The 27,291-nt window shown below is 42.2% G+C and overlaps 1 protein-coding gene across 4 annotated transcripts in view; it reads left to right on the top strand.

The window, feature by feature from the left end:
• vps13a (vacuolar protein sorting 13 homolog A) overlaps positions 1-27,291 on the top strand; it is a 405,759-nt gene that overhangs the window by 223,302 nt on the left and 155,166 nt on the right. For 3 of the 4 annotated variants that reach the window (XM_080188884.1, XM_080188883.1, XM_080188885.1), the window contains exons 37-43: positions 4,527-4,699; positions 5,314-5,531; positions 5,620-5,852; positions 6,138-6,230; positions 6,330-6,689; positions 9,414-9,515; positions 25,435-25,593. In XM_080188884.1, the coding sequence (XP_080045010.1) occupies positions 4,527-4,699; positions 5,314-5,531; positions 5,620-5,852; positions 6,138-6,230; positions 6,330-6,689; positions 9,414-9,515; positions 25,435-25,593 (1,338 nt within the window). The remainder of the gene's footprint in view (positions 1-4,526; positions 4,700-5,313; positions 5,532-5,619; positions 5,853-6,137; positions 6,231-6,329; positions 6,690-9,413; positions 9,516-25,434; positions 25,594-27,291) is intronic. The other variant, XM_080188886.1, reaches the window with a different exon arrangement.

The following is a 27,291-nucleotide window of genomic DNA, read 5'->3' as shown; positions in this document are numbered from 1 at the left end:
TAAAAAATAGAATAATTTTATGAAGTGACCGGGCTGACATCATTCTATTTTCCTTCCTGTTTTCCAGACGGAACAGCTGAGTATAAAGTTATTTTGTCTTTCTTTAACTTTGCGTGTCTCTGAGATGTGTTTTATCTATAACAAGTTGTCTGCTAGATTTATGCTGAAGTCTGCCTTTTGCTCATGTTTTACCCATACTGCATTCAATAACAACAATAATTAAAAATACAGTTGTGTAACAATGAAATAAATGTAGGTCAGCTATAGTATTGCAGACAGTTCCTATTAATAAGCAAGAAAATGCCGTGTCGAAATGCCATGGGTACTTCAGGTGCCAGGATTCAGATGTTTCAGGAGGCAGAAGAGTGGGGGGGAGTGGCACTGTTGATCAGGGATGGTGTCATGGCTGTAGAGAAGGTGAACGCTGTGGAGGGATTGTCTACGGAGTCTCTGTGGGTGGAAGTTAAAAACAGGAAGGGGTCGGTAACTTTGCTGGATGTTTTCTATAGGCCGCCCAATAGTAACAGGGATGTTGAGGTGCAGATAGGGAAACAGATCCTGGAGAGATGTAGTAATAACAGAGTTGTCGTGATGGGAGACTTTAATTTCCCAAACATCGATTGGAATATCCCTAGGGTAAGGGGTTTGGATGGGGAGGAGTTTGTTAGGTGTGTTCAGGAGGATTTCCTGACACAGTATGTGGATAAGCCTACGAGAGGAGAGGCTATACTTGATCTGGTACTGGCTAATGAACCTGGACAAATGTTGGATCTCTCGATGGGAGAGCATCTTGGGGATAGCGATCATAACTCTATCTCCTTCACGATAGCATTGGAAAGAGATACGATCAGGCAGACTAGGAAACTGTTTATCTGGAGTAAGGGGAAATATGAAGCTATCAGGCAGGAAATTATATGAGTAAATTGGAAGGAGGTATTCTTGGGGAAAAGTACCGAAGGAAGGTGGCGGATTTTCAAGGAATGTTTGTCTGGAGCTCTGCACGACAACATTCCGATGAGACAGGGAGGTTTTGGTAGGTTACGGGAACCGTGGTGCACGAAGGTTGTAATGAACCTAGTCAAAAAGAAAAGAAGGGCATACAGAAGGTTCAGAGAGCTAGGCACTGTTGAGGATCTAGAGGAGTATATGGGTTGTAGGAAGGAGCTTAAAAAGGAAATTAGGAGAGCCAGAAGGGGTCATGAGAAGGCCTTGGCGGGTAAGTTTAAGGAGTACCCTAAGGCATTCTACAAATATGTGAAGAGTAAAAGGATGAGATGTGAAGGAATAGGACCTATAAAAGGTGAAGAGGGAAATGTTTGTGCGGAACCAGTAGAAATGGCAGAGGTGCTTAATGAATACTTTACCTCGGTATTCATGGTGGAAAATGATCTGGGTGGTTGTACTGCAGGTTTGCGGCAGACTGAGAAGATGGAGTATGTGGACGTTAAGAAAGAGGATGTGTTGGAACTTTTGAATAGCATCAAGATAGATCAGTCACCGGGACTGGATGGGATGTACCCCAGGTTACTGTGGGAAGTGAGGGAAGAGGTTGCAGGGCCTCAGGCGATGATCTTTGCATTGTTGATGGAGACGGGAGAGATTCTGGAGGATTGGCGGATTGCGGATGTGGCTCCTATATTCAAGAAAGGGAACAGGGACAGCCCAGGAAATTACTGACTGGTGAGTCTAACCTCAGTGGTTGGTAAGTTGATGGAGAGGCTCCTGAGGGACAGGATTTATGAACATTTAGAGAAGTTTGGTATGATCAAAAGTAGTCAGCACGGCTTTGTCAAGGACAGTTTGTGCCTTACGAGCCTGGTTCAGTTCTTTGAAAATGTGACTGAACACATTGACGAAGGAAGAGCAGTGGATGTAGTTTATATGGACTTCAGCAAGGCATTCGATAAGGTCCCCCATGCAAGACTTCTTGAGAAAGTGAGAGGGCTTGGGATCCAAGGGGTTGTTGCCTTGTAGATCCAGAACTGGCTTGCCTGCAGAAAGCAGAGAGTGGTTGTGGATGGGTCTTTTTCTGCATGGAGGTCAGTCACCAGTGGAGTGCCCCAGGGATCTGTTCTGGGACCCTTGCTGTTTGTAATTTTCATAAATGACCTGGATGAGGAAGTGGAGGGATGGGTTGGTAAGTTTGCTGATGACATGAAAGTTGGTGGTGTTGTGGATAGTCTAGAGGGCTGTCAGAAGTTGCGGCGTGACATAGATAGGATGCAAGACTGGGCGGAGAAGTGGCAGATGGACTTCAATGCGGATAAATGTGTCATGGTCCATTTTGGCAGTTCAAATGGGATGAAGGAGTACAATATCAAGGGTAGGACTCTAGCAGTGTAGAGGATCAGAAGGACCTTGGGGTCCGGGTCCGTAGGACTCTTAAATCAGCTTCGCAGGTGGAGGATGTAGTCAAGAAGGCATATGGTGTACTAGCCTTCATTAATTGAGGGATTGAGTTTAGGAGTCGGGAGATAATGCTACAGCTTTATAAGACCCTTGTCAGACCCCACTTGGAGTACTGTGCGCAGTTCTGGTCGCCTCATTACAAGAAAGATGTGGAAGCTATTGAAAGGGTACAGAGGAGATTTACAAGGATGTTGCCTGGATTGGGTGACATGCCTTATGAGGATAGGTTGAGGGAGCTAGGTCTTTTCTCTCTGGAGAGACAAAGGATGAGAGGTGACCTGATAGAAGTGTATAAGATGTTGAGAGGTATAGATTGGGTGGATTCTCAGAGGCTATTTCCCAGGGCTGAAATGGTCGCTATGAGAGGACATGAGTTTAAGGCGCTGAGGAGTAGGTACAGAGAAGATGTCAGGGGTAAGTTTTTCACTGAGGGTGGTGGGTGAGTGGAATCGGCTGCTGTCAGTGGTGGTGGAGGCAAACTCATTGGGGTCTTTTAAGAGACTTCTGGATGAGTACATGGGATTTAATGGGATTGAGAGTAATAGGTAGGCCTAGCAGATAGGGATATGATCAGCGCAACTTGTGGGCCGAAGGGCCTGTGTTCTGTGAAATTTCCTAGGATACTTACAGTAGGATAATCACAGCCATGTCCTGTCCTGTGCTCATCCAATGTCCATTGACCCACATTTTCAGATGTCTGTTGTTTAGTGGCCAAAATCATCTCTTTTTCTTTCCATCCTTCTGTGCTGGAACAATTTTGTGATTGTTTTGCATATTTGAATCTTGAGGCAAATTGTAGTGCGGTGAACACTGGCATGGATGAGACCTAATAGCTGAACACAGCTGTGGCCTGAACTATTTTAATTAGCTAAGCAATCAGGGAACGTATATATTCCAGTAAATGCATTCTATTTTGATCGTCAAAGAAAATAGTGCTGTTGCTCGAGGACTTTGAACTTTAACTATGTGGCCAGAAATCTTCAGCCATTCTTGTTCTACCACCACTGCTAGTGAGAACAGAGAATTTGGCACTTGGCCAAATCTCTGTTCACTGCAGCGGGTCCAGAGAATTCCAGCTGCAGGAGAAATCGAATAATTTGTCCATGTTACATTTACATATTAATGTTATGACCTTTTGAGTGTGAAACAAACTTGAGTACTTTTACTCTGTGCCCACATTTCTTTTGACAGAATGGGCCCGATTTTACCATTTTCATTCTAAGTACTGAATCTGGGCGCAATTCAGATAAGACTTGGAAATCTGTTCTCAGGCGCCCCCATACACATTTAGCCTGAAAAGAAAATTGCGAGTCTGAATTGTGCTGCAGACGAGGCTTAGTGCGCCTGAAACGATCTGAACTGCGCATGTGCAGTTAGGAAAAAAAATTGAAAGTTGTGCCATTGTCACATCGCTTCCAGGCTGCAAAAAGAGGATAAAGCGGACCAGGAGTGATGGCCCCCACAGACATCACGCCCACCCGTACAACATAACTTTTCGCATTATCCACCCACCCCCCTGCTACACAGACTGTTTGCGACCCCTCACCCCCAATTGCCTGCAAAATGGCAACGGGCCCTCCTCCCCACCAGAGATCCATCTGCCCCCCCACCCATCAGAGAACAATTTGGACACCTGACTCACCACCTCTCTCCCCACCCACCACCAATCTGAGTCAGAGAGCCGTTGGAAGTGCTGAACTTACCTCTTCAGAAGCTGGAGCACCCAAAACAGACCTTTGCCAAGCAGATCTGTTTTGCGCTGAATCTGGACGCACAAACGCGATGGTTAAGGGGGAAATGCTGATAAAGTTCTGTGGGCAGTTCATTAATTCAATTTAAATGCATGCAAATGTATTTAAATTGCCATTGTGCCCATTTCAGGTGAGAATTGGATCGTGGCCATTTTTGGGCCTCAGTAAAGTGGACATCTGCGTGGGCGCGGATCACGTTAATGGCCTCATGCCTGACTTTACCACCTTTTCATGCCCGAAAACAGGTGCAACACTGGTAAAATCAGGCCCAATGTCTCTTTATTTCAAAAACATGAATTTCTTCCTTTAAAAATGCATAAGTGTATGATTAGATAAAATTAATGTCATTTTTTTCTATTAAACCAGATGAACGTTGCTGAAGAAAAGAGATCTGAAGAGAATGAATTAGCAGAGTTCAAACTACACACACTTTCCAGTTCTGTCAAGATGCTTTCTGATGGCTCCATGGATGCTACTGTGAAACTTCTTAATTGTATGCTGGATGATAAACGGAAGGCAATACAGAGAGCCACATCAAGGTGTTTTTTTAAGCAGTGCTAGCGCATATATGCTTGTACCTCACGTTAACACTTCGAAAGGAGTAACTGCCACCCTGTACTGCTGGCCTTCCTATCTCCTGCAAACTTGTAAAAATCCCTGGCTCTTTTTATAAATGGGGCCCAGGGTTCATCCATTTATAGATCAATTTCAGTTGCGCTCCTAATGACATTTGTACCATTTTTTTGTGTGCGTTTAATGGGTGTTCAAAATGGTGCCCTGCTAAGGTGCTGTCTTCCAATTCAGCTGTCAGCTGCCTGTTAACAGAACATCAGCGGGATTTTGTGCCCGCATTTGCCGTGAGCACAAAATCTCATGAGAGTCAGGAAAGGAGATTCTTGTTGGTGAGATTGTTTTCCTTGCCACTCGCCTGTGATGTAACAGGGTTCCCACCCAGAAACACCCCCCTTCCCCATATTCATGCAACAGCTATATTAGAATGGGAATCAGTTGAGGGGAACCAGGTGGAGGTGGGGGAGACACACATGATTGCTGTCCCCAAATGTATTTTTCCTTTGCATTATATCTCTTACACATGCATAGTAATTGCTTTATTTGATTTCCTCCTTCCATCACATCTCTTCCCCTACTCCAGAATGGTGGAAATGAGACTAGGTGTTGAAAAGAATGAGATGATTGACTTCAGTTACAGACAAGGAAGAGAAGGCATGCTTCTAGATGCAACTGTACGTGATATCTATGTTTGTGCGAGTATGGAATTTCTACTCACTGTGGCTGACTTTTTTGTCAAGGCAACTAACCAAGTCTCTGCAGTTCAAAAGAATAAACCAACTGTAACATCAAAAGAAAAAGGTTTGGAAGATCATTAAAGACACACTTAGATTTTTAAAATTTGTAAAAAACCTATGCATTTACGTTCTTTTCTCTTTATTTCTTCAAGTGGCATCACAAGTTACGTCCAAAATGGAACTCAGCGTTCACGTTCAGAATCCAGAGATTGTCTTTGTGGCAGATTTGACAAGGGCAGATGCCCCATCGCTAGTGGTGACCGCACAGTGTGAGGCCAACATTAATAGTGATCCAGAAGGTCAACAGATAACTGCAACTGTTAAAGACCTCAAAGTTATGGCCTGTCCATTCCTAAAAGAAAAGAGAAAAGGCCAAGTTACCACGGTACATCTTAATGATGAATTGAAAATTTGTATTTTTCAGTTGCATTTGTGATATTTGTTAAATGAATTTATAAGTACATTTATTTGATATTTATGCATTTCTGGTTTACTTTAATTTGAAATAAAAGTAAACCTGAAATGCAGGTTTTCATTATATATATAATGTCAGAAAATTTACATATTACTAATTGGCTTAATCTGAATTCAGTTTACTGGAATCACTAAATTTGCAACAGTATAATCTGAAAACTATAATGTTATTGTTATTTTTAATTCAACAAAATAGGTCTTACAGCCTTGCAGTTTGTTTTTCCGAAGTGTGCAAGCTCCTTTTGGTCCCAGTTCCTTGGAATTGGCAGTAAAATCGTTAATGCTGAAAGTAAGAAAATATTTTGTCTGTGTATCACTTTGCAGTTGCACAATAAGTTAAAAATGTATGCTCAACAACTTGGTGTTTTTGTATGTGCTTATTGTCTAGGTATCTCCTGTTATTATTAATGCCGTGATTACAATTACATCTGCCTTAACTCCTGCTGTTGATAGTCCACAAGAAGAGGACAGTAAAATCTCACCTGACTTGTGGAATAAGAAGAACGTAAAAGATTTAAAACTCTGGTTTTTGGAGAATACTCAAAATAATGAATGTAAGGATGTATCAACAGCACAATTAGGATCTATGGGACAGAACCTAAAAGTGACTTTGGAATTTATTTGTTTGACACTTGAAGCGGGTGTTGGACACAGAACCGTTCCGATGCTTTTGGCAAAGTCAACTTTTCAAGGAAATGTGAAAAATTGGAGCGCACTCATTAATCTGCAATGTCATCTTAATTTAGAGGTAGGGATTTTCTGGGAACACCAGTTTATTATATGAGCGTGCATCTCCTAGTCCTGTACCTGTATGTACTAATTGTGTCTTTTATGTTTTTTGACATGAATTTTTGAGATCTGAAAATTCTAATGAATCATAGTAATCAAATTTGATCAGTTTTTAGTCTATTTTAAAACAAGAATTTAAAAAGAACTGCATTGTTGGTTATAGATCATTTGTGAAGGAGAATAAGGGAATGATGCATTGTGGGGCAGTGCCGTCTTTCCGTTAAAAGTTTACACTGAGACTCTGAAATGGATAGAAAAGATTCTTTGGTACTTGTTGAGGTGGAACAGGGAAGATATGCTGAAGCCCAGACCTTGATCCATCAAGAAATAGATTAATTGATTATTCAGCAATGGCTGTTTATGACGTTTGCACAAATTGACTGTCATTTTTAACTGCAAAACAATAGCAACTAACTTTCAAAGGTAATTTATTGGCTAGAATGTCCTTTGCAATATTCAAAGGATAGGAACAATGAAACAATAAAAGTTCTTTTGCCCTTTCAAAGGTGGACTTGTGCCCTAGAACTAGAGTGTGTCTAGCCAAGCTGTTCTAGTACAGCTATAATGCTGGCAAAGTGAAAAATTGTCCAGGTCTACAAAAGCAGGACAGATACAATCTGGTCAACACCTACAGGGTTATGCTTTAGTGAATACTTAAGCATTTCTGACATTGTCAAGAAAGTAGTGGGCTATGGGCATTGCCGTCAAAGCCTCATTTTATTGCCTGTCCTTACTTAAGCTAAGGAGATACTGATGCGTGACATTTTTGAATCACTCTAGTCCTTCACTGTGGTCCTTGTGATAATGTTGTCAAATAGGGGATTCCAGGATTTTTACCTTGCAAATGTGAGAAAATCATGCATGACCAGTCAGCCTGAGGATTAGATATGACCCCACCCACTGAAGGTAATTTCCCATTTGATTTCTACTCCTGCCCTTTTGACATCCATTTTGCTTGATGTCATGCTCTTACATGCTGTCTTGATATTGAGGGCAGTTACTCTGAACTCTCCTGTAATGTCCAACTTTTGAATTAGTCATTGAAAAAATGTTTTGCTGAAGTTTATGGCATGTAAGTGAATAAATCACTGGGAACTAGGTGCTAATTGATGGTATTATTGATTACGCCTTTTACTTATTTTATGAATGATTGAGAGGAGGCTGATACAGTGGTAATAGCTGGGTTGGATAGAACCTGCTTTTAATAGATTGGACCAGGCCATTTTCAATGCTGGGTGCTAATTATGTTGCATTTCAGTGCTGTTAATTAAAAGTGGTATGTTCCTGCACCCAAAGCTTCGGCATTAGAAGTGCAGTAACTTTTATTATGTCCAGTTCACTCAACATTTCTTAATGATATGTTATTGGACACTTACATCCATTATGGTGAGAACCTCGGGAAGCCAAATAGGATCATCTGCTGTAGAATCCCCAGCATCTGACCTTTAGGATCTTCTATTTGGCACTTCAGCTTAATTTTGTTGATTTTGCACAATTAATGGCATTCGTGTTCCACACTATCCTATCTTTTTATGTTTTGTAGATTTTTATGCCACTACCATGACATCATTAATTGATTTTTTTTAAAAATCTTGAACAGTAGTTGTGTCCTGGGCTGCCTCCTTCAATCATGAGAGGAGAAATGGAAATGTTTGCTGACTCTTGCTCAGTTCAGTTTCATTCAGAATGCCTCAGATAATGAAGCATTGCATTCCCATATGCAGCAAGACCTGGACAATATTCAGACTTTGGCTGATAAGCGACAGGTAACGTTTAGACTACATGTGGTAGGCAATGACTATCCCCAACAAGAGAGAATCTAACCGTCTCACTGTGATGTTCAACTGCATTGCTATCACTAAATCTCCCACCATCAACATCTTAGAAGTTATCGTTATCTGGAAACTTAGAAACTGAACAATTCGTCCAAATACCGTGGCGACTAGGATAGGTCAGAGGTTGGGAATATTGCAGCAAGTAAGTCACTTCTTGACTTCCCAAAGTCTTTCTACCATCTACAAGGCACAGGTCAAGAGTATGATTTAACAACCCCAGCTTGCCTTAATAAATGCAGCTCCAACAACATTCAAGAAGTTGACATGATCCAGGACAAAGCAGGTGCTTGTTGGTACCCGACTTGCTACTTTAAACATTCACGCCCTCTATCACTGGTGCACCATGATAATATGTACTATCTATGAGATGTATTGGCAACAACTCACCTAAACTTATCAAATCTTGCAACTTGAGATCTAGAAGAAAGAGGACAGTAAGTCCATTGGAATGGTAACACCTATAAGTAACCCTCCAAGTCACGTACAATTCTGACTTGGAAATATATTGCCTATCTTCATTGTCATTTGCTCAGGATGCTGAAACTCACTTCTGAATAGCACTGCTGATGTATTTAAACTACATGGACCACAGTGTTCTAGAAGGGGACTTGTCATCTTTGTGACACCCATCAGGGATGGGCAATAAATGTTAACCTTGTCAGTAATGCCCAAATTCTCTTATTTGTGAAATCTAAGACCTCTTTTGGATTTGTGAAATTGTTACTTTGGTTCAAAGAGAAGAAAATGAGGCAAAATGTGAACTTCCAAATAACAAAAGACAACATTACAGACATAGCAAAATCAATTATATGTCCAAAGAGAAATTAACTGAACATTTTTTTCACTAGGTACATTATTATAATGAAGTGCTAGCCGTATGGGAACCGCTACTAGAACCATTAGAAATTGAGAACAGTGATAACTTCAGACCTTGGGAACTTGGAATCAAGGTTTGTGTACATTCAGACTGTTATGGCAACAACTTTGCTAAATCAAAATATGCATTTAATACTAAGAAAAGAGGTTTGGTTCAACTGCCTGTAAGTTCAATTTGATGGTATTTGATACGTTGACATTGATGTGATGTTTTGTATTATACTGCAAGATTGGAAAAATAATAATATAGTAATTTTTTGTAACCTGAAGCCTAAACAAAACATAGAAATATATTTTTGCATGAAGGTTAAATACTTTGCTTTTTTTGTTTGACCACTCTCTTTGGAGCCTCGTGTCATCCTTGTGTCAGCCTAGATTCACATCATCAGCAAATCTAGATGCATTATTCTCTGCCTCTTTGTTTGAGTCATCTAAGTCATATAGATTGTAAATAGCTAAGGCCCAGTACTATTACTTGTAGCACTCACTAATCACAGCCTGCCAACCTGAAAATGCCCCATTTATCCCTACTGTCTGCTTTCTGTTTGTCAATAAATTATATACAGTAAGAAGTCTGACAACTCCAGGTTTAAGTCCACCTGGTGTTGTCAGACTTCTTACTGTGTTTACCCCAGTCCAATGCTGGCATCTCCACATCAATAAATTATATATCCATGCTGATATATTACTCACAACTCCATGAGCCCTTACCTTGTGTATTAACATTTTGTATGGCAACTTAACGAATACCTTTTGGTAAACCAATTTTACTACATTTATTGATTACCCTCCAAAATAGGTTTTCGGTCCTGGAGGCTACAGTTGAGGAGGAAACAACTGGGGATAGTCAAAGGGACCAGGTCACTGGGGGTGAGCCTAGTGTGAAAGCTCAGGTGGTTAGGGGCTGTAAACGATTGGGCCTCGTGATTGGGGACTCCACGGTTAAGGCGACAGATAGGAGGGTCGGAAGTAAAGGTAGGGACTCAGGGCTGGTGTGTTGCCTACCAGGGGCTGGGGTCCGGGATGTATCTGAAAAGGTATTCAGGACTCTTAGAGGAGAGGGAGATCAACCCCAAGTTATTGTTCATGTGGGGACACGTGACATAGGGAGGTTAAGGGAAGGGGATATTAAGCAGAGATTTATGGAGTTGGGGTGGAAGCTAAAGGCCATGACTGATAGAGTGGTTATCTCCGGACTCTTGCCTGTGCCACGAGATAGTTTAGAGAGGAATAGAGAAAGGGAAAGTTTGAACTTGTGGCTGAGAGGATGGTGCAGGAGGGAGGGGTTCAGGTACTTAAGCAATTGGGGCTCGTTCTGGGGAAGGTGGGACCTCTATAAGAGGGATGGTCTACACCTGAATCAGAACGGGACCAATATCCTGGGGGGTAAGTTTGCTAGGGCTATGCAGGGAAGTTTAAATTGATTCGGAGGGGGGGAGGGATCCTGAGTAGAGGGGTTGAAAGTGAGGGGTGCATGGATGGGGACTGCAATGCATGGCATCGCAGGGTTTGAAATGTGTGTACTTCAATGCGAGGAGTATTCGCAATAAAGTGGGTGAACTTGCAGCGTGGATCAGTACCTGGGACTTCGATGTTGTGGCCATTTCAGAGACATGGATAGAGCAGGGGCAGGAATGGATGCTGCAGGTCCCGGGGTTTAAATGTTTTAGTCGAAGTAGAGAAGGAGGTAGAAGGGGGGGAGGGGTAGCATTATTGGTCAGGGATTGTATCACAGTGTCAGAGAGGAGGTTTGATGAGGACTTGTCTGTTGAGGTAGTATGGGCGGAGATTAGAAATAGGAGAGAGGTCACCCTGTTGGGAGTCTTTTATAGACCTCCTAAAAGTTCTAGAGAGGTTGAGGAAAGGATTGCGGAGACGATCCTGGTTAGGAGTGAAAGTAATAGGGTAATTGTTATGGGGGATTTTAACTTTACTAATATTGATTGGAATTGTTATAGCTCTAGCTCGTTAGAGGGGTCAGTTTTTGTGCAAAGTGTGCAGGAAGGTTTTTTGACTCAGTATGTAGATAGGCCAACTAGAGGTGAGGCTATATTGGATTTGGTGCTGGGAAATGAGCCAGATCAGGTGTTGGATTTGGAAGTTGGTGTGCATTTTGGTGATAGTGACCACAATTCGGTTACGTTCACCTTAGTGATGGAAAGGGATAGGCATGAACCTCGGGCCAGTGGTTTTAGTTGGGGGAAGGGTAATTATGAGGCTATTAGGAGAGAATTAGGAATCATAGGTTGGACTAGGAGATTACAGGGATTGGGAACGTCCGAAATGTGGAGTTTTTTCAAGGAGCAGCTACTGCGAGTCTGTGATAGGTATGTCCCTGTCAGGCAAGGTGGAATTGGTAAGGCTAGGGAACCGTGGTGCACCAAAAAAGTTGATTCGTTGGTTAAAAAGAAAAAGGAGGCTTATGTTCGAATGAGACGTGAGCACTCGGATAGTGCACTAGAGAGCTTCAGATTGGCTAGGAGGGAGTTGAAGAGTGAGCTAAGAAGGGCTAAAAGAGGACATGAGAAGACTTTGGCTGATAGGGTTAAGGAGAATCCTAAGGCGTTCTATAGGTATGTCAAGAACAGAAGGTTGGTTAGGGCAAGGTTAGGGCCAGTTATAGACGGCAGAGGGAAGTTATGTGTGGAACCGGAGGAGATTGGTGAAGCATTGAACCAATATTTCTCTTCGGTGTTCACGCAGGGGGACATGGATATAGCTGAGGAGGACACTGGGTTGCAGGGGAGTAGAATTGACAGTGTTACAGTTGATAAGGAGGATGTGCTGGATATTCTGGAGGGTCTGAAAATAGATAAGTCCCCTGGTCCGGATGGGATTTACCCCAGGATTCTCTGGGAGGCAAGAGAAGTGATTGCAGAGCCTCTGGCTCTGATCTTCAGGTCGTCGTTGGCCTCTGGTATAGTACCAGATGATTGGAGGTTAGCGAATGTTGTCCCATTGTTTAAGAAGGGGAACAGAGGCTTCCCCGGGAATTATAGACCGGTGAGTCTCACTTCTGTTGTGGGCAAGGTTTTGGAAAAAATTATTAGGGATAGGATTTATAGTTATTTGGAGAGTAATGAGTTGATTGGAGATAGTCAGCATGGTTTTGTGGCGGGTAGGTCGTGCCTTACTAACCTTACTGAGTTTTTTGAGAAAGTGACCAAAGAGGTGGATGGGGGTAAGGCAGTGGACGTGGTGTATATGGATTTTAGTAAGGCGTTTGATAAGGTTCACCATGGTAGGCTTCTGCACAAAATGCAGATGTATGGGATTGGGGGTGATCTAGGGAACTGGATTAGGAATTGGCTAGCGGATAGGAGACAGAGGGTAGTGGTTGACGGTAAATATTCATCATGGAGTTCGGTTACAAGTGGTGTGCCTCAGGGGTCTGTGTTGGGGCCACTGCTGTTTGTGATTTTTATTAATGATCTGGATGAGGGTATAGTTGGGTGGATCAGTAAATTTGCTGATGACACCAAAGTCGGAGGTGTGGTAGATAGTGAGGAAGGGTGTCATAGTTTGCAGGAAGACTTAGACAGGTTGCAGAGCTGGGCCGAGAGGCGGCGGATGGAGTTTAATGCAGAGAAATGTGAGGTAATTCACTTTGGTAGGAATAACAGATGTGTTGAGTATAGGGCTAACGGGAAGACTTTGAATAGTGTGGAGGAGCAGAGGGATCTAGGTGTATGTGTACATAGATCCCTGAAAGTTGGGAATCAAGTAGATAAGGTTGTTAAGAAGGCATACAGTGTCTTGGCATTTATTGGTAGGGGGATTGAATTTAGGAGTCGTAGCGTTATGTTGCAACTGTACACAACTCTGGTGCGGCCGCACTTGGAGTATTGTGTGCAGTTCTGGTCCCCACATTACAGGAAGGATGTGGAGGCTTTGGAGAGGGTGCAGAGGAGGTTTACCAGGATGTTGCCTGGTATGGAGGGGAGATCCTATGAGGAGAGGCTGAGGGATTTGGGGTTGTTTTCGCTGGAAAGAAGGCGACTAAGAGGGGATCTTATTGAAACATATAAGATAATTAGAGGTTTAGATAGGGTGGATAGTGATAGCCTTTTTCCTCTGATGGAAAAATCTAGCACGAGGGGGCATGGTTTTAAACTAAGGGGGGGTAGTTATAGGACAGATGTCAGGGGTAGGTTCTTTACCCAGAGGGTGGTGAGGGATTGGAATGCCCTGCCTGCTGCAGTTGTAAATGCGCCTAGTTTGGGGGCGTTTAAGAGGTCTGTGGATAGGTTTATGGACGAAAAGGGATTGGTTTAGGTTAGTGGGTCATTGTTGTTGTTTTTTTTTAACTGGTCGGCGCAACATCGTGGGCCGAAGGGCGTGTTCTGCGCTGTAATGTTCTATGTTCTATGTTCTACCCTTTATTAACCTTACTATTTCTGTTCTGACACCATCATTTACAAAAGATGATGAAGGCGTAGTAAATAAATCTGTTTTAGACAGGCTGTCTTCATGTGGCGTGCCTTTACTGATGGCTGAAGAGGCAAATCAAAGGAAGGCAGGTCCTCAAGCCTGTGCCACACATGAAGCTACTAACTTACATCCTCAAAAAATTCCTTTTAATAAACTTGTCAAACAGGACTTCCCTTTCTTAAAACTATGTTGACTTTATTTGATCATTTTATGTTTTTCCAAGTGCATTGTTGCAACTTCCTTTTAAAATGACTGATGTCAGGCTAACAAGCCTCATGTTCTCCCCTTATTCTTTCTCCCTTCTTGATTAGGGGTGTTACATCTAGGGAATATAGGAAAGTCATATTTAGCAGACCATTATTTCTATAGTTATCTATTCTAGAACCCTAGGTTGTAGGTCATCAGGTCCTGGGGATTTGTTGAATTTTAGTCCCTTCAGTTTGTCGAGTACTTTTTTCTCTGGTGGTGTTAATTATCATCATCTCTTATTAGCCCTTAAGCTTCCCTTTTTGTATGTGACTCATGTCTTCCACTGTTATAATAATCAGGAGAGTTGGGTCGAGCAGCATTACTTTTCCCATGCTTTATTTGCATGCAACAGGGCCTTTCAAAAGAATAAGTGCTTGATAATTCAGCCATGTGCAGTGACCATAAAATACACCAAAGGTTTCATTGATACTTTTTTAAAAGAAAGTGGAAAATTCCTCTTCGTCCGTACCCCGCCTTCATCCTCGCCCCTTCCTCCGCCCTCACCGCCTCCCTCCACCCTCACCCCCTCTAGTTACAGGGCTCTTTAAGATTGGTGACTTTTGTGACTTTAGGCTGAGCCCTATCCATCTGGGGTCAACAATTTAAGGGTGTAGATGGACATTTTACCTGTTCTTCTGAAGTTGGCACCTGCAAGTTTTATTCATTTTTAAAATCACTATCTGCAGCACAGAGGAAATCACAAAACATCAGACAAGGTTTTAAACTACTCTGAGATGCCTGGAGAAACAGAAGCCAAGGTCTTGCTTCATCAGCCTCTTGTACTTGTGTTGGTCTGCAGAAAAGACAGGTGTTTAAACGCACAAAAGATACCAGACCTGTCACATGACTAATGTATTTCAGTCGTAACTCTTGTATAGGGATCTGGTATATGTAAGGTTAATGTGAGACTCAGTACAAAAACACCAATACCCAAGGTAGTGTGATGTTAAACAGAATCATGTGCCAACTTGAGCATGGAGACCACACCTAGCTTGTACCTTTTACTGCAGATTTGTAAATAGTTCTAATAATTAATAAAAGCTTAGTTAAGCTGCTAAAGACTACAAAGATTTCATCAAGCTGAGTTGTAACCAACATACCACAACAGTAGCCTGAACAGATTATGGCTGAGGAATCCTTCCTCAACCATAATCGTGTGCCTGAAGTGATTAAGTCTAATGTTAGTTCCCTCGTCAGTTGATTCCTGGGAATTGGGGGCCAAATTCAATTTGGTCTCATGCAGAACATTAGACTCCACTTAATGGACTTTGAATGTAGAAGGTACAGTGATACAAATGTGCAGTTAACTTTTTCAGGTCATTAGAATGTGACTTTAGTCTTTCTAAGCATTAAATTAGTGGTTTCCAACTAGTAAATTCAAGGTCATGCTTTCCTAAAGCATAATGTCCCAACACTGAAGACAGAAAACAATTGTCTTTGCCATTTCCTCATGACAATTTCTTTCGTCTTTATTTCTAATGTTTGCTTTGGCTTTTTTTTTCCTTTTTATGTTACCTTGTAAAGCTGTTAGAACCTGTTTTTACTTTCTTGGCTGTTTTATTCTCTATTTTTGTTTAATGCTCTACACAATGGCATAACTGCAGTTCGAGGGCCTATAAAGTATTCCCATTCGCATTTTCTGACCCTTGCTATCCCTAATCTCCACCCATGCTGATTTTACTTCTTGATTTTCTTGCCAGTCCTTTCTCACTGATGCCCTGTTATCATCCTTATCAGGGTAACCGCTTCACCTTTTTTATTCTGCCTATCTTTTTGAAACATTGTGTACCCTGGAATATTTATTTCCCAACCTTGGTTGCTTTCTAACCATGTTTCTGAAATAAGAATATATTCTAGATCATTTACCTCTATTTGTGCCACTAGGTCATATATCTTATTGCATAAATCCATGCATTTATATAGCAATTTCATTTTTTTTAAGTTGCTCCCTGCATGGACCTTATTTTCTGCACTCTTTCTGTTAAACTTGTGTCCCTTCCTTTTCCACTTTGTTAATTTTTCCCCTTTATATTGCCTCAGTGTTACCTTTGGATTTCCAAATCTCCCTTTCCTGAACCCTCCTCTCAAATTCAAAGGGCCTCAGTAATTATAGGGATGACTGCTTAGAGATACAGGGATAACTCAGATTGTGGCTCGTGACATCCCATGTGCACCCTCCAAAATGCTGTTGAGGAGGGATACAACGGCATGCATAGGTCAACATGATCCTTCATTGAACAGACCAATAGCATCCTTAAGATGCATTTTCAATATTTGTACTGCTCAGTACTTTCACAGAGTGTGTCCCAGATAATCATGATCTATTGTGCCCTTTGTATCTGGCACTTGCCAGAGGGAGAGGGGGAGGCTGAATATGCTCAGACAACGAAGAGCAGGAATGGCTGGAATCTAAATTTAGATGAGGGTCAGCTTCCATGTGAATTTGCTATTGAGGAAGCATGATGTTGAAGACATGTCCATGCCACACTGATAGCCACAAGACTCCAGGAGGATTAAGATGAAAGCAACAGGACACAGCTACGTTTCTTCTGCTCCTTAGTGCCATGCCAGTGCAATGAATGGCTTAAACAACCAGTAACATTGAGAACAAGTTCAGTATTTGGACTTGTATCTTTTAACTTTGATTCATTAAAGGCTAATCTGTGGAAAGGTCAGCAGTGAACACTATCAATGCACTCTGGGAGGATAAAGACAGCGCAACAATGCAGATTTAGTATCAAAGATTTGATGCAGTCTTTGCCACCTGATTGAGAAGCTTTCGATGGACACTGAGATACAGGCATGGTTGGTTGGAGACACCATCATGGCACCAGGTCTTTTGCATTGGCACTACCAATGAAGGCAGCCTGCTCATTTTGAGAAACAATTACAAGTAACCCTCCAAAGCTGTTGAGTACACCTCATTCCAGGTTGTCTTGTAAAGAGTAGAAGTTACTAACACATTTGGCAGACACTTGCAGTGAAGGGTTTGACATATTTCCCAGACATTACACAAGGATCAAATAATTAGCATGACAGAACTATATAGCGCCCTATTGCTAAGCTCAAGTGCATCCCTGACTCTGCAGCAGAGATACCCTGTTGAATGCTATGCCCCATGTCATTGATTTTGGTAGGCATCTTAGAGGGTCATGACCTAGAGGGTCCTGTCCTGCTTTTAGTCATCTGCTACAGAGCAGCTGCACTCTTCTCAGCCTGTAATGCTGGAGGTAATGGGGTCAGAGGATTGGCTGAATACTTCCAAAGTCACCTGGATGGATGGCCTGGGGTCTCCTCCAACTGTTGACCTTCCTCTGTAGAGTGTCTCAAGGCTCCTGCCTGACTCCTCGAGATCAGGAGGCTCCAAGGAGGAGGTCAAGATGCCCCATTCCCTCTTTCAGCTAGCCACTGATGGATCCCACCAATGTCTATAGCAATGGAGTTCATATCTGAGGGTAAGTGCAGCAGAATCTGCTGGATCAATATCTCCATGGAGTTGCCACCCTTCTCATGGAGACCTCAAGTGTCAGATATATCTCACGTGGTCAGGACCACAACCTCCAACAGAATGCAGACGATTTCTCAATCCTTCACTCGAGTCTGTTGACTGCCTCTCGCAAACCTGATTTGCTGCTGTCTGTCATTGGTTTCCCAGCATATTAAAGACAGTTGCTTGCAAAGATTCATCATCTAACTTACACTGCATAGGTCACTGGCCTCCAACCGCCAGTGACCTAGCTGATACTGTATCTGACTGCTGCAGAAACATGTCAGTGAGGTGTTCCCCAGAATGTGACCTTAGGTCATGAATCTAGATTAGGCTTATCAGGATGCGTGTCTCTGCATTGGTGGAGCATCTGGGTGAATGCACTTCTTCCTCTGATGCATCCTTATCTGAGGTGGCCAAGGGACTGGGGCTTACGGTACTTCTGATGATCTGTCTAGACCTGCTGGTACCTGCAAGAGAGAAGGTAAATTTAGTTCATAAGCATACACAGCATCCCAGGTCAGCAGGTTGGTGGGCCTTCTGGAGCCACCCCTTGGATAGAGGACATCCTGGTGCCAGTGGACACTACAGATAAGGGTCTAAAAGGAGTCATGCTAAAGCTTGGAGCAGCTTTCTTCCTTGGTGCAACCATATCGAAACATTTCCTGACAAGCCAACTGACCTGCTGAGAGTAATATGTGTTTGGGTGGCATTTAAACACGGTGCCTGAATCTTTGGCCCATTGGGTAATGGTGGAGTAGAGAAACAAAAACAAGCTAAAGTCATCCCATAAGATGTTTCTCCTTAGTTTAGAAAAAAGTTGTTATTTGGACAATTGTATTGATGTAGAAGCATTATATATTTTTCAATTGTTATGGTTCAGGTCAGAAACTCAAGTGTTTTATGGACCCCATCTGGATTATTAATTTTGCATTTTGAATTTGGCTAGGATAAGCATGATATGTTTCACTTCAGGTATGATTCAAGTGACCTACCAGGAAGCTTTTATCAAACAAAGTTTATTTAAGAATATAGTTAATATGTATGGAAAAAAATAGCAATAGCTTTTAGCAATTACAAACAAAAACAAAACAACCACAATAATATATAACCTTTAACAAATATATCTGAGATGTTCCAATCAAACCAATCCCATAAACAGAACCCTTTAAACAAGTTCAACAATCAAAGTCTGACGCTCATGTGATATTGAATTGAATCCTTTGGATGAATTTTGCAGTTCTCTTGATAGACTCAGAATAGTTTGAAGTCAGAACAACTTCCCAGAATCCCAGGCACTCTGGTCAAGCCACCAACAGCAGATTTTCCACTTCAGGATGGCAAGAAATAGTTCTTCCAGCTGAATGTAGAATTTCCAAAACCAGGAATTGAGAGAGACACTTATTTTCAGCTTGATACCCCTTCTAAAACTAAACTTTAACTGCAGCCAAACAGAAAAATTAAGCTTAAATTCACTGGAACGGGAAAAAAAACTGTCCAAAAACACATGATCATCTTCCTAACAATGCAGTATCATAAAACAACTCAGAGTTAAAATAAACAGACCCCATTTAAGCTATTGAAATAGCAATAAAAGGATCTCTCGTAAACAACTCGGTAGCAATGAAACCAAACTAAATAGGATCTGCTGAAAGCTGCAGAGAACAGGACTTTTAAAAAAAACTTTCTTAAAGGTACACTAACATCACAGTAAGCACTTTGCGACATCCTGAGATTAAACTCAAAGATGTGGAAAATCTAAGAACATAAGTACTAGGTAGGAGCAGGCCATCTGGCCCCTCAAGCGTGCTCTGCCGTTCAGTAAGATCGTGGCTGATCTTTTCATGGACTTACTTGTCCTCTTACCATAACCCTTAATTCCTTTTACTATTTAAAAATGGAGCTATCCTTGCAATAAGAGCATTCAAAAAGGTAACATCAGCTGCTTCACTTGACAGGGAATTGCTCAGATTCACAACCTTTTGGTTGAGAAGTTCCTCCTCAACTCAGTCCTAAATCTGCTCCCCCTTATTTTGAGGCTGTGCTCCCTAGTTCTAGTTTCACCTGCCAATGGAAACAGCCTCCTTGTTTCTATCTTATCGATTCCCTTCATAATTTTGTTTCTATAAGTTTCCCCCCTCATTCTTCTAAATTCCAATGAGCATAGTCCCAGTCTACTCAATCTCTCCTCGTAAGTCAACCCACTCAACTCTGGAATCAACCTACTGAATCTCGTCTGCACTCCTCCCAGTGCCAGTACATCCGTTCTCAAATAAGGAGACCAAAACTGTACACAGTATTCCAGGTGTGGCCTCACCAGCTAATTATGTAGCTGCAACATAACCTCCCTGTTTTTTAAACTCCATGTCCTCTAGCAATGAAGGATAAAATTCCATTTGCCGCCTTAATTATCTGCTGCACCTGCAAACCAACATTTTGCAATTCATACACAAGAATACTCAGGTCCCTTTGTACAGCAGCATGCTGTAATTTTTTGCCATTAGAGAGGAAGTGCAGAGGAGGTTCACTAGGTTGATACCAGAGATGAGGGGGTTGGCCTACGAAGAGAGACTAAATAGACTAGGTCTGTACTCGTTGGAGTTTAGAAGGATGAGGGGGGATCTTATAGAGACGTATAAGATAATGAAGGGGATGGATAGGATAGAGGTGCAGAGATTCTTCCTACTTAGAAAGGATAGCAGGACTAGAGGACACAGCCTCAAGATAAGGGCAGGAGGGGGACAGTTTAGATCAGAGCTGAGGAGGAACTTCTTCACTCAAAGGGTGGTGAATCTCTGGAATTCTCTGCCCCTTGAAATGGTAGAGGCTACCTCGCTAAATATATTTAAGTCACGGGTAGATAGGTTTCTGATAGACAGGGGAATTAAGGGTTATGGGGAGAAAGCGGGAAAGTGGAACTGATCCACTTCAGATCAGCCATGATCTTATTGAATGGCAGGGCAGGCTCAAAGGGCTAGATGGCCTACTCCTGCTCCTATTTCTTACATGTTCTTAAATAATAGTCCATTTTGCTTAACGGGACACTTTCTGTCCAGATGTGTCTCTATTTCTCCTTGACGAGAGATTCAAGCATTTCCCACACGACAGAAGTTAAGCTAACCAGCCTATAGTTACTTGCCATTTGCCTACCTCCTTTTTTTAAATGGTGGTGTCAAATTTCCAATTTGCCTGAACCAGAGTCCATTGAATGTTGGTAAATTACGACGATTGTATTTGTTATTTCCCCAGCCATCTCTTTTAGTACCCTGAGATGCATTCCAGCGGAGCCAGGAGACTTGTCTACCTTTAGCCCCATTAGCTTGCCCAACACTACCTCTTTAGTGATGATAATTTCTAGGTCCTCATCTGCCATAGCCTCCTTGTCATCAATTTTTGGCATGTTATTTCTATCTTCCACTGTGAAAACCAACACGAAATACCTGTTTGATGCCTCGGCCATTTCTTCATTTCCTATTATTACATACCCCTTCTCATCCTCTAAAGGACCAGTGTTTACCTTGGCCACGTTTCCCTTTTATATATTGATAGAAACTTCTGCTTTTTTTTAATATTCTAAGCTAATTTACTCATAATCTATTTACCTTTTCTTTATAGATTTTTTCTGTTGACCTTTAAAGATTTCTAAAATCTTTAGGTTCCCATTGATCTTTGCCACTTTGTTTTGCATTTTCTTTCAGTTTGATATCCTCCTTTATTTCTTTGAATATCCACAGTTGATTATCCTTCTATAGTCCTCCCTTTTCGCTGGTATGTACTTTTACTGAGCACTGTGAAAGATGGCTTTAAAAGCCCTCCATTGTTCTGCAATTGTCCCACCATAAAGTTTTTGCTCGCAGTCTACCTGAGCCAATTCCTCCCTCATTTGATTTGATTTATTATTGTCACATGTATTAACATGCATTGAAAAGTATTGTTTCTTGCACACTCTAAAGGCAAAACATAACCTTCGTAGAGAAGGAAATGAGAGAGTGCAGAATGTAGTGTTACAGTCATAGCTAGGGTGCAGAGAAAGATCAGCTTAATGCAAAGTAAGTCTATTCAAAAGTCTGACAGCAGCAGGAAAGAAGCTGTTCTTGAGTTGGTTTGTGTGTGTGACCTCAGAGTTTTGTATTTTTTTCCTGAAGAAAGAAGGTGAAAGAGAGAATGCCTGGGGTGCGTGGGATCCTTTATTATGCTGGCTGCTTTGCCGAGACGGCAGGAAGTGTAGAAAGAGTCAATGGATGGCAGGCCAGTTTGCGTGATGGATTGGACTACATTCACAGCCTTTTTTAGTTCCTTGCGGTCTTGGGCAGAGCAGGAGCCATGCCAGGCTGTGATGCAATCCGAAAGAATAATTTCTATGGTGCATCCGTAAAAGTTGGTGAGAGTCGTAGCTGAAATGTCAAATTTCCTTAGTCTTCTGAGAAAGTAGAGGCATTGATGAGCTTTCTTAACTATAGCGTTGGCATGGGGGGATCAGGACAGGTTGTTGGCGATCTGGACATCTAAAAACTTGAAGCTCTCGACCCTTCTACTTTGTCTCCATTGATGTAGACAGGGGCATGTTCTCCTTTTATGCTTCCTGAAGTCGATGACAATCTCCTTCATTTTGTTGACATTAAGGGAGGGATTATTGTTGCCATACCAGTTCACCAGATTCTCTACCTCATTCCTGTGCTGTGTCTCATCATTGTTTGAGATCTGACCCACTCAGCATGAACATGAAAATCGAATAGGAGGGGAATTTGGCCACACAGTCATAGATGTAAAGGAGTATAGTAGGGGCTGAGAACAGAGCCTTGTGGAGCACTGGTGTTAAGGATGATCGTGGAGGAGGTGTTGTTGCCTATCCTTACTGATTATGGTCTGTGAGTTAAAAAGTTCAGGATCCAGTTGCAGAGGGAGGTGCCAAGGCCCAGGCCACGGAGTTTGGAGATGAATTTCGAGGAAATAATAATGTTGAAGGCTGAGCTGTAGTCAATAAATCTCATCCCATTGTAGTCTCCTTTGCTTAAGCACAAGATACTGGTGTTGGATTTTACTTTCTCACCCTCCGTCTGTATTTTAAATTCAACTATACTGTGATCGCATCTTCTGAGAGGATCCATAACTGTGAGATCATTAATTATTCCTGTCTCATTTACACAGGACCAAATCTAGGATAGCTTGCTTCCTCATAGTTTTCACTATGTTCTGTTCGAGGAAACTATTGCAGATATTTTCTATGAATTCCTCCTCAAGGCTGTCTTGACTGACTTGGTTTGACCAATCAACATGTAGATTAAAATCTTCCATTATAATTGCTGTACCATTTTCACATGCACTAGTTATTTCTTTGTTTATTTTCCGCCCTACCATGATGATATTTGGTGGCCTGTAGACTATGCCTATCAGTGATTTTGACTCCTTACTATTTCTGATTTCCACCTACATGGATTCAACCTTTTTCTCCATAGAACCTATATCATCTCTCAGTACTGTCCTGATGTCATCCTTAAATATCAGAGCTACACCACCTCCCTGGTGGGGAGATAGGGTATGGTCTGTGGTGGACCAAATTCGATTTTGATAAAGATCCCCAGATCTTGGAATTATATGAAGGATCCACTAACATTTCAGTTGTACTAACCTGATCATCTTGGAGAAATGACAATTGATTTTTTTAAAATTTGTGGATTATTTTACTTAGAATGTTGTTGGTTGTTTTTGGATGTGGGGTCAATGGGTGCTATTCGGATTGGCGGATGGTGACTAGTGGAGTGCCCCAGGGGTCGGTGCTGGGGCCTCAGCTATTCACCATTTATATAGATGATCTGGAGGAGGGAACCGAGTGTAGGGTGTTGAAATTTGCTGATGACACCAAAATTGGTGGAAAGGCAAATTGTGCGGAGGGTGGTGAGAGTCTACAGAAGGATCTAGATAGGCTGGGCGAATGGGCCAGGAAATGGCAAATGGAATTTAATGTTGGCAAGTGCGAGGTGGTCCACTTTGGTAGGAAGAATGGTAGGAAGGATTATTACTTACGCGGAGAAAAACTGCAGCAGGCGACGGTGCAGAGGGACCTAGGGGTCCTTGTGCATGAGTCGCAAAAACCCAGCTTGCAGGTGCAGCAGGTGGTCAGGAAGGCGAATGGGATGCTGGCCTTCATCGCGAGGGGGATTGAATATAAAAATAGGGAGGTCTTGCTGCGGCTGTATAGGGCATTGGTGAGGCCACAGCTGGAGTACTGTGTGCAGTTTTGGGCACCGTACTTACGCAAGGATATTTTGGCCTTGGAGGGAGTGCAGAGGAGGTTTACTAGGCTGATGCCGGAGTTGAGGGGGTTGAGCTATGAGGAGAGGCTGAATAAATTAGGCTTGTACTCGTTAGAGTTTAGAAGAATGAGGGGAGATCTCATTGAGACGTATAAGATGATGAATGGGATGGATAGGATAGAGGTGGAGAGACTCTTCCCGCTCAGAAAGGATAGTAGGACTAGGGGGCACAGCCTCAAGATAAAGGGGGGGCGGTTTAGAATGGAGTTGAGGAGGAACTTCTTCACTCAAAGGGTGGTGAATCTCTGGAATTCTCTGCCCGTTGAAGTGGTGGTGGCTGCCTTGCTAAATATTTTTAAGAAGAGGGTTGATGGGTTTTTGATAAGAGAGGGGATTAAGGGTTATGGGGAGAGGGCGGGAATGTGGAACTGAGCCACGACAGATCAGCCATGATCTTATTGAATGGCGGGGCAGGCTCGAAGGGCTAGTTGGCCTACTCCTGCTCCTATTTCTTATGTTCTCTGCTGTGGTTCACATTGTCATAGCTGTCAAAGTATGAGCAGAATTTTCAGTGCAGTTATTGGATGTGCATTGGCCTGTAGCCCCCTTAATGAGATGGAAACTATTCATAAAATATTTTTTCAATTTCATAATTAAGAGCATCTATCAGTCAGGGAAAGCCTTCGGGAAGAGCTACACGTTGTACTAACCATGAGTTAGCTTAGCATGCCAGAGGTATGCGCACCGTGGAATGCCCTCTTTTGTTAAATCTTGCAACCTAAGCCCGATGGAAAAATAAAAGCTTTAAGATGCCTGTGGAGATTAAATTTTTTAGTGTTATTACAAGGTGAGTTAAGTGAACGTATTGACTAAGTTTTGAACTTTTTCCTGCAATATTGTTAATTCTTTTATGTATATAAATTACAAATGCTACTTTCAATGATACATAATGGAAATTAATGGAAGTACAAATTGAAGGCTTGTGGATTTTACTTCAAGCAAGATTTTGGCATTGTGAATAATTGATTTTTGTTTTGCAAATATTTTTGGTGAGTTAGTGAAATTTGGTATTTTGATTAGTTTAGTTTTAGTTTTAGTGAATGTGGAATTTGAGACTTTATGAAAATTGAGCAGACTTGTCATTTCTGTTGTCGGCAGATGAATCCAAAGTCTTTGCATCTATCTGTTCAATAGAAATTACCAATTAAGCTGATTCGTAGGAATAGGTCAGTTCAGCTCCTTGTGCTCACTGGATCATGGCTGACCCATATCATCCCTTAATACCCTTGCAGAATAAGAATGTATCAGTTTTGAAATTTTCAGTTGGACCAACCTCAACACTTTGTAGGAGGTGTGATTTACAGAGTTCCTCCAACCTGAAGAAATGCTTCCTGGTATCAGTCCTGGGTGATCTAGTTCTGGTGGATCATTTTGGGCCCACACGCCAATGGAAATAGTTTTATTTAACCTAGCCAATCAAGTTCTTTAATCATCTTAAATGATTCAACATAAAAGTTTCATAAGTATTCATGTTGATTAGTGGATATGTTAATAAGGAGGTCTTTTTTCCAGATAAAGAAGAAGTTTGTCAAAAGGATGACAAAAGCAGAAGAAGAAGAGGAAAATGGCTATCCCCCTGAATATAAAACAGTCATTCAGATCTCTTCAAAAGACCAACTTAACATCACAATGTCAAAATGTGGTTTGACCATGCTTAACAATTTGGCAACGGTAAGAAATGAAACAAACGGAACTCATAGTTATACTTGCCCATGATAAGTTATAGATATTAATGTGCTACTTAGAATAATAGGAGCTTATACCATGCATTCATCTGGACACTGAGCACTGGAGAGTTCCACATTAGCCAGGAAGGAGCTAAAGAGAGAGTTAAGAGCTAGAAGAGGACATGAGAAGATTTTGGCAGGTAGGATCAAGCAGAACCCTAAAGCTTTCTATAGGTATGTCAGGAATAAAAGATTGATTAGGGCAAGATTAAGGTCAGTCAGGGACAGTCGTGGGAAGTTGTGCTTGGAGCCTGAAGAGATAGGAGAGGCACTAAATAAATATTTTCCGTCAGTATTTACGTAGGAAAAAGTCAGTGTAGTCGAGGACAATACTGAAAGACAGGCTTCTAGATTAGACGGGATTAAGGTGCATAAGGAGGAGGTGTTAGCAATTCTTGAGAGTGTGAAAATAGATGAGTCCCCTGGGCCAGATGGGATTTATCCTAGGATTCTCTGAGAGGCTAGGGAGGAGACTGCAGAGCCTTTGGCTTTGATCTTTATGTCGTCATTGGCTACAGGTATAGTACCAGAAGACTGGAGGATAGCAAATGTTGTCCCCTTGTTCAAGAAGGGGAATAGAGACCATCCTGGGAATTATAGACTGGTGAGCCTTACTTCTGTTGTGGGCAAAGTTTTGGAAAGGATTCTTTTCTCATAGAAATATAAATTGTTGTTTTTCCCTTATGCTAGCATTCTTGCAAAGTGTTGTAATAAGTGCAAGACAAAACGCTTGGCATGTCTCTTTTTTCAGCAGTACTACCAAATAACTATTTGTATGCCTGAGTTAGCCTTTGTCCATTTGATCTGCTCAGAATCTTCCAGAACTATTATCATGTGATCATGTCGGTGCCCATTTAATCTGTCCAGCAAAGTTATCCATGTTTGAAAACCGAATGTAAACGAGAATGCAGAATAGTTCTTAGAATTCTTCAAGCCTTCTCAGCGTGACACCTTGCCATTTCAGTACACTGCAGACTTGGTGTGCATTGTACAATGCTGTACATATGTGGGTGGGGGATACGGGTCACAGACAGAAGTCACAACTGTGGAGTGCAATAATTTTTAATTGTTATTAGTTACAATTCATTCTAATCCTAACTACAGTGTACCATCTTCACCTTTGCCTACTCAGTGACCCTACAGCTTTTTAATCTTACGTGGCCTGACATTATCACTAAGTGATTCCCCACATTGCACATCAGAGGGAGAGGTGCTCAGCTGTATTCCACGTCTCGTGGCCTTTGATGCCCTTTGTGGGTGTTCCCTGGAGGGCAGGGACCAGCGGGCCCTGGCCAACTTTCAGGTGTCATGGATGCAGCCATGGCACCCAGTTCAGCCCACTGCCTGAGAAATGCACCGGTGTCAGGAAGATGGGGGGTGAAAGGGCTGTGGATGACTGGCTTCTCTTCAGTAGAAGGCCTGGAATGGGCTCCAACGCTTCACCCTCCCTTGCGGTGCTGATGGGCCCCTGGGACATTCCATACAACAGAGGGGCAGCAGGAGTAAACTCCAGACCCTCTGCGTCACCTGGCACTGCCAGTCCTGGAGGCCCAACAGCACCTGCACCATGTCTTAGCCCTCAGTGATAGCCTTTTGAGTCTGGACCAAGTCCTGGAGGCCCTCAACTACCGCCCACTGTATC

The sequence above is a fragment of the Carcharhinus amblyrhynchos genome, chromosome 5, assembly GCF_965287045.1.
Source record: "Carcharhinus amblyrhynchos chromosome 5, sCarAmb.v2.hapA, whole genome shotgun sequence".
NCBI classification, from domain to species: Eukaryota; Metazoa; Chordata; class Chondrichthyes; order Carcharhiniformes; family Carcharhinidae; genus Carcharhinus; species Carcharhinus amblyrhynchos.
The sequence above is the reverse complement of the archived record's forward strand: the minus strand, read 5'-3'. Positions and strand labels throughout refer to the sequence as shown.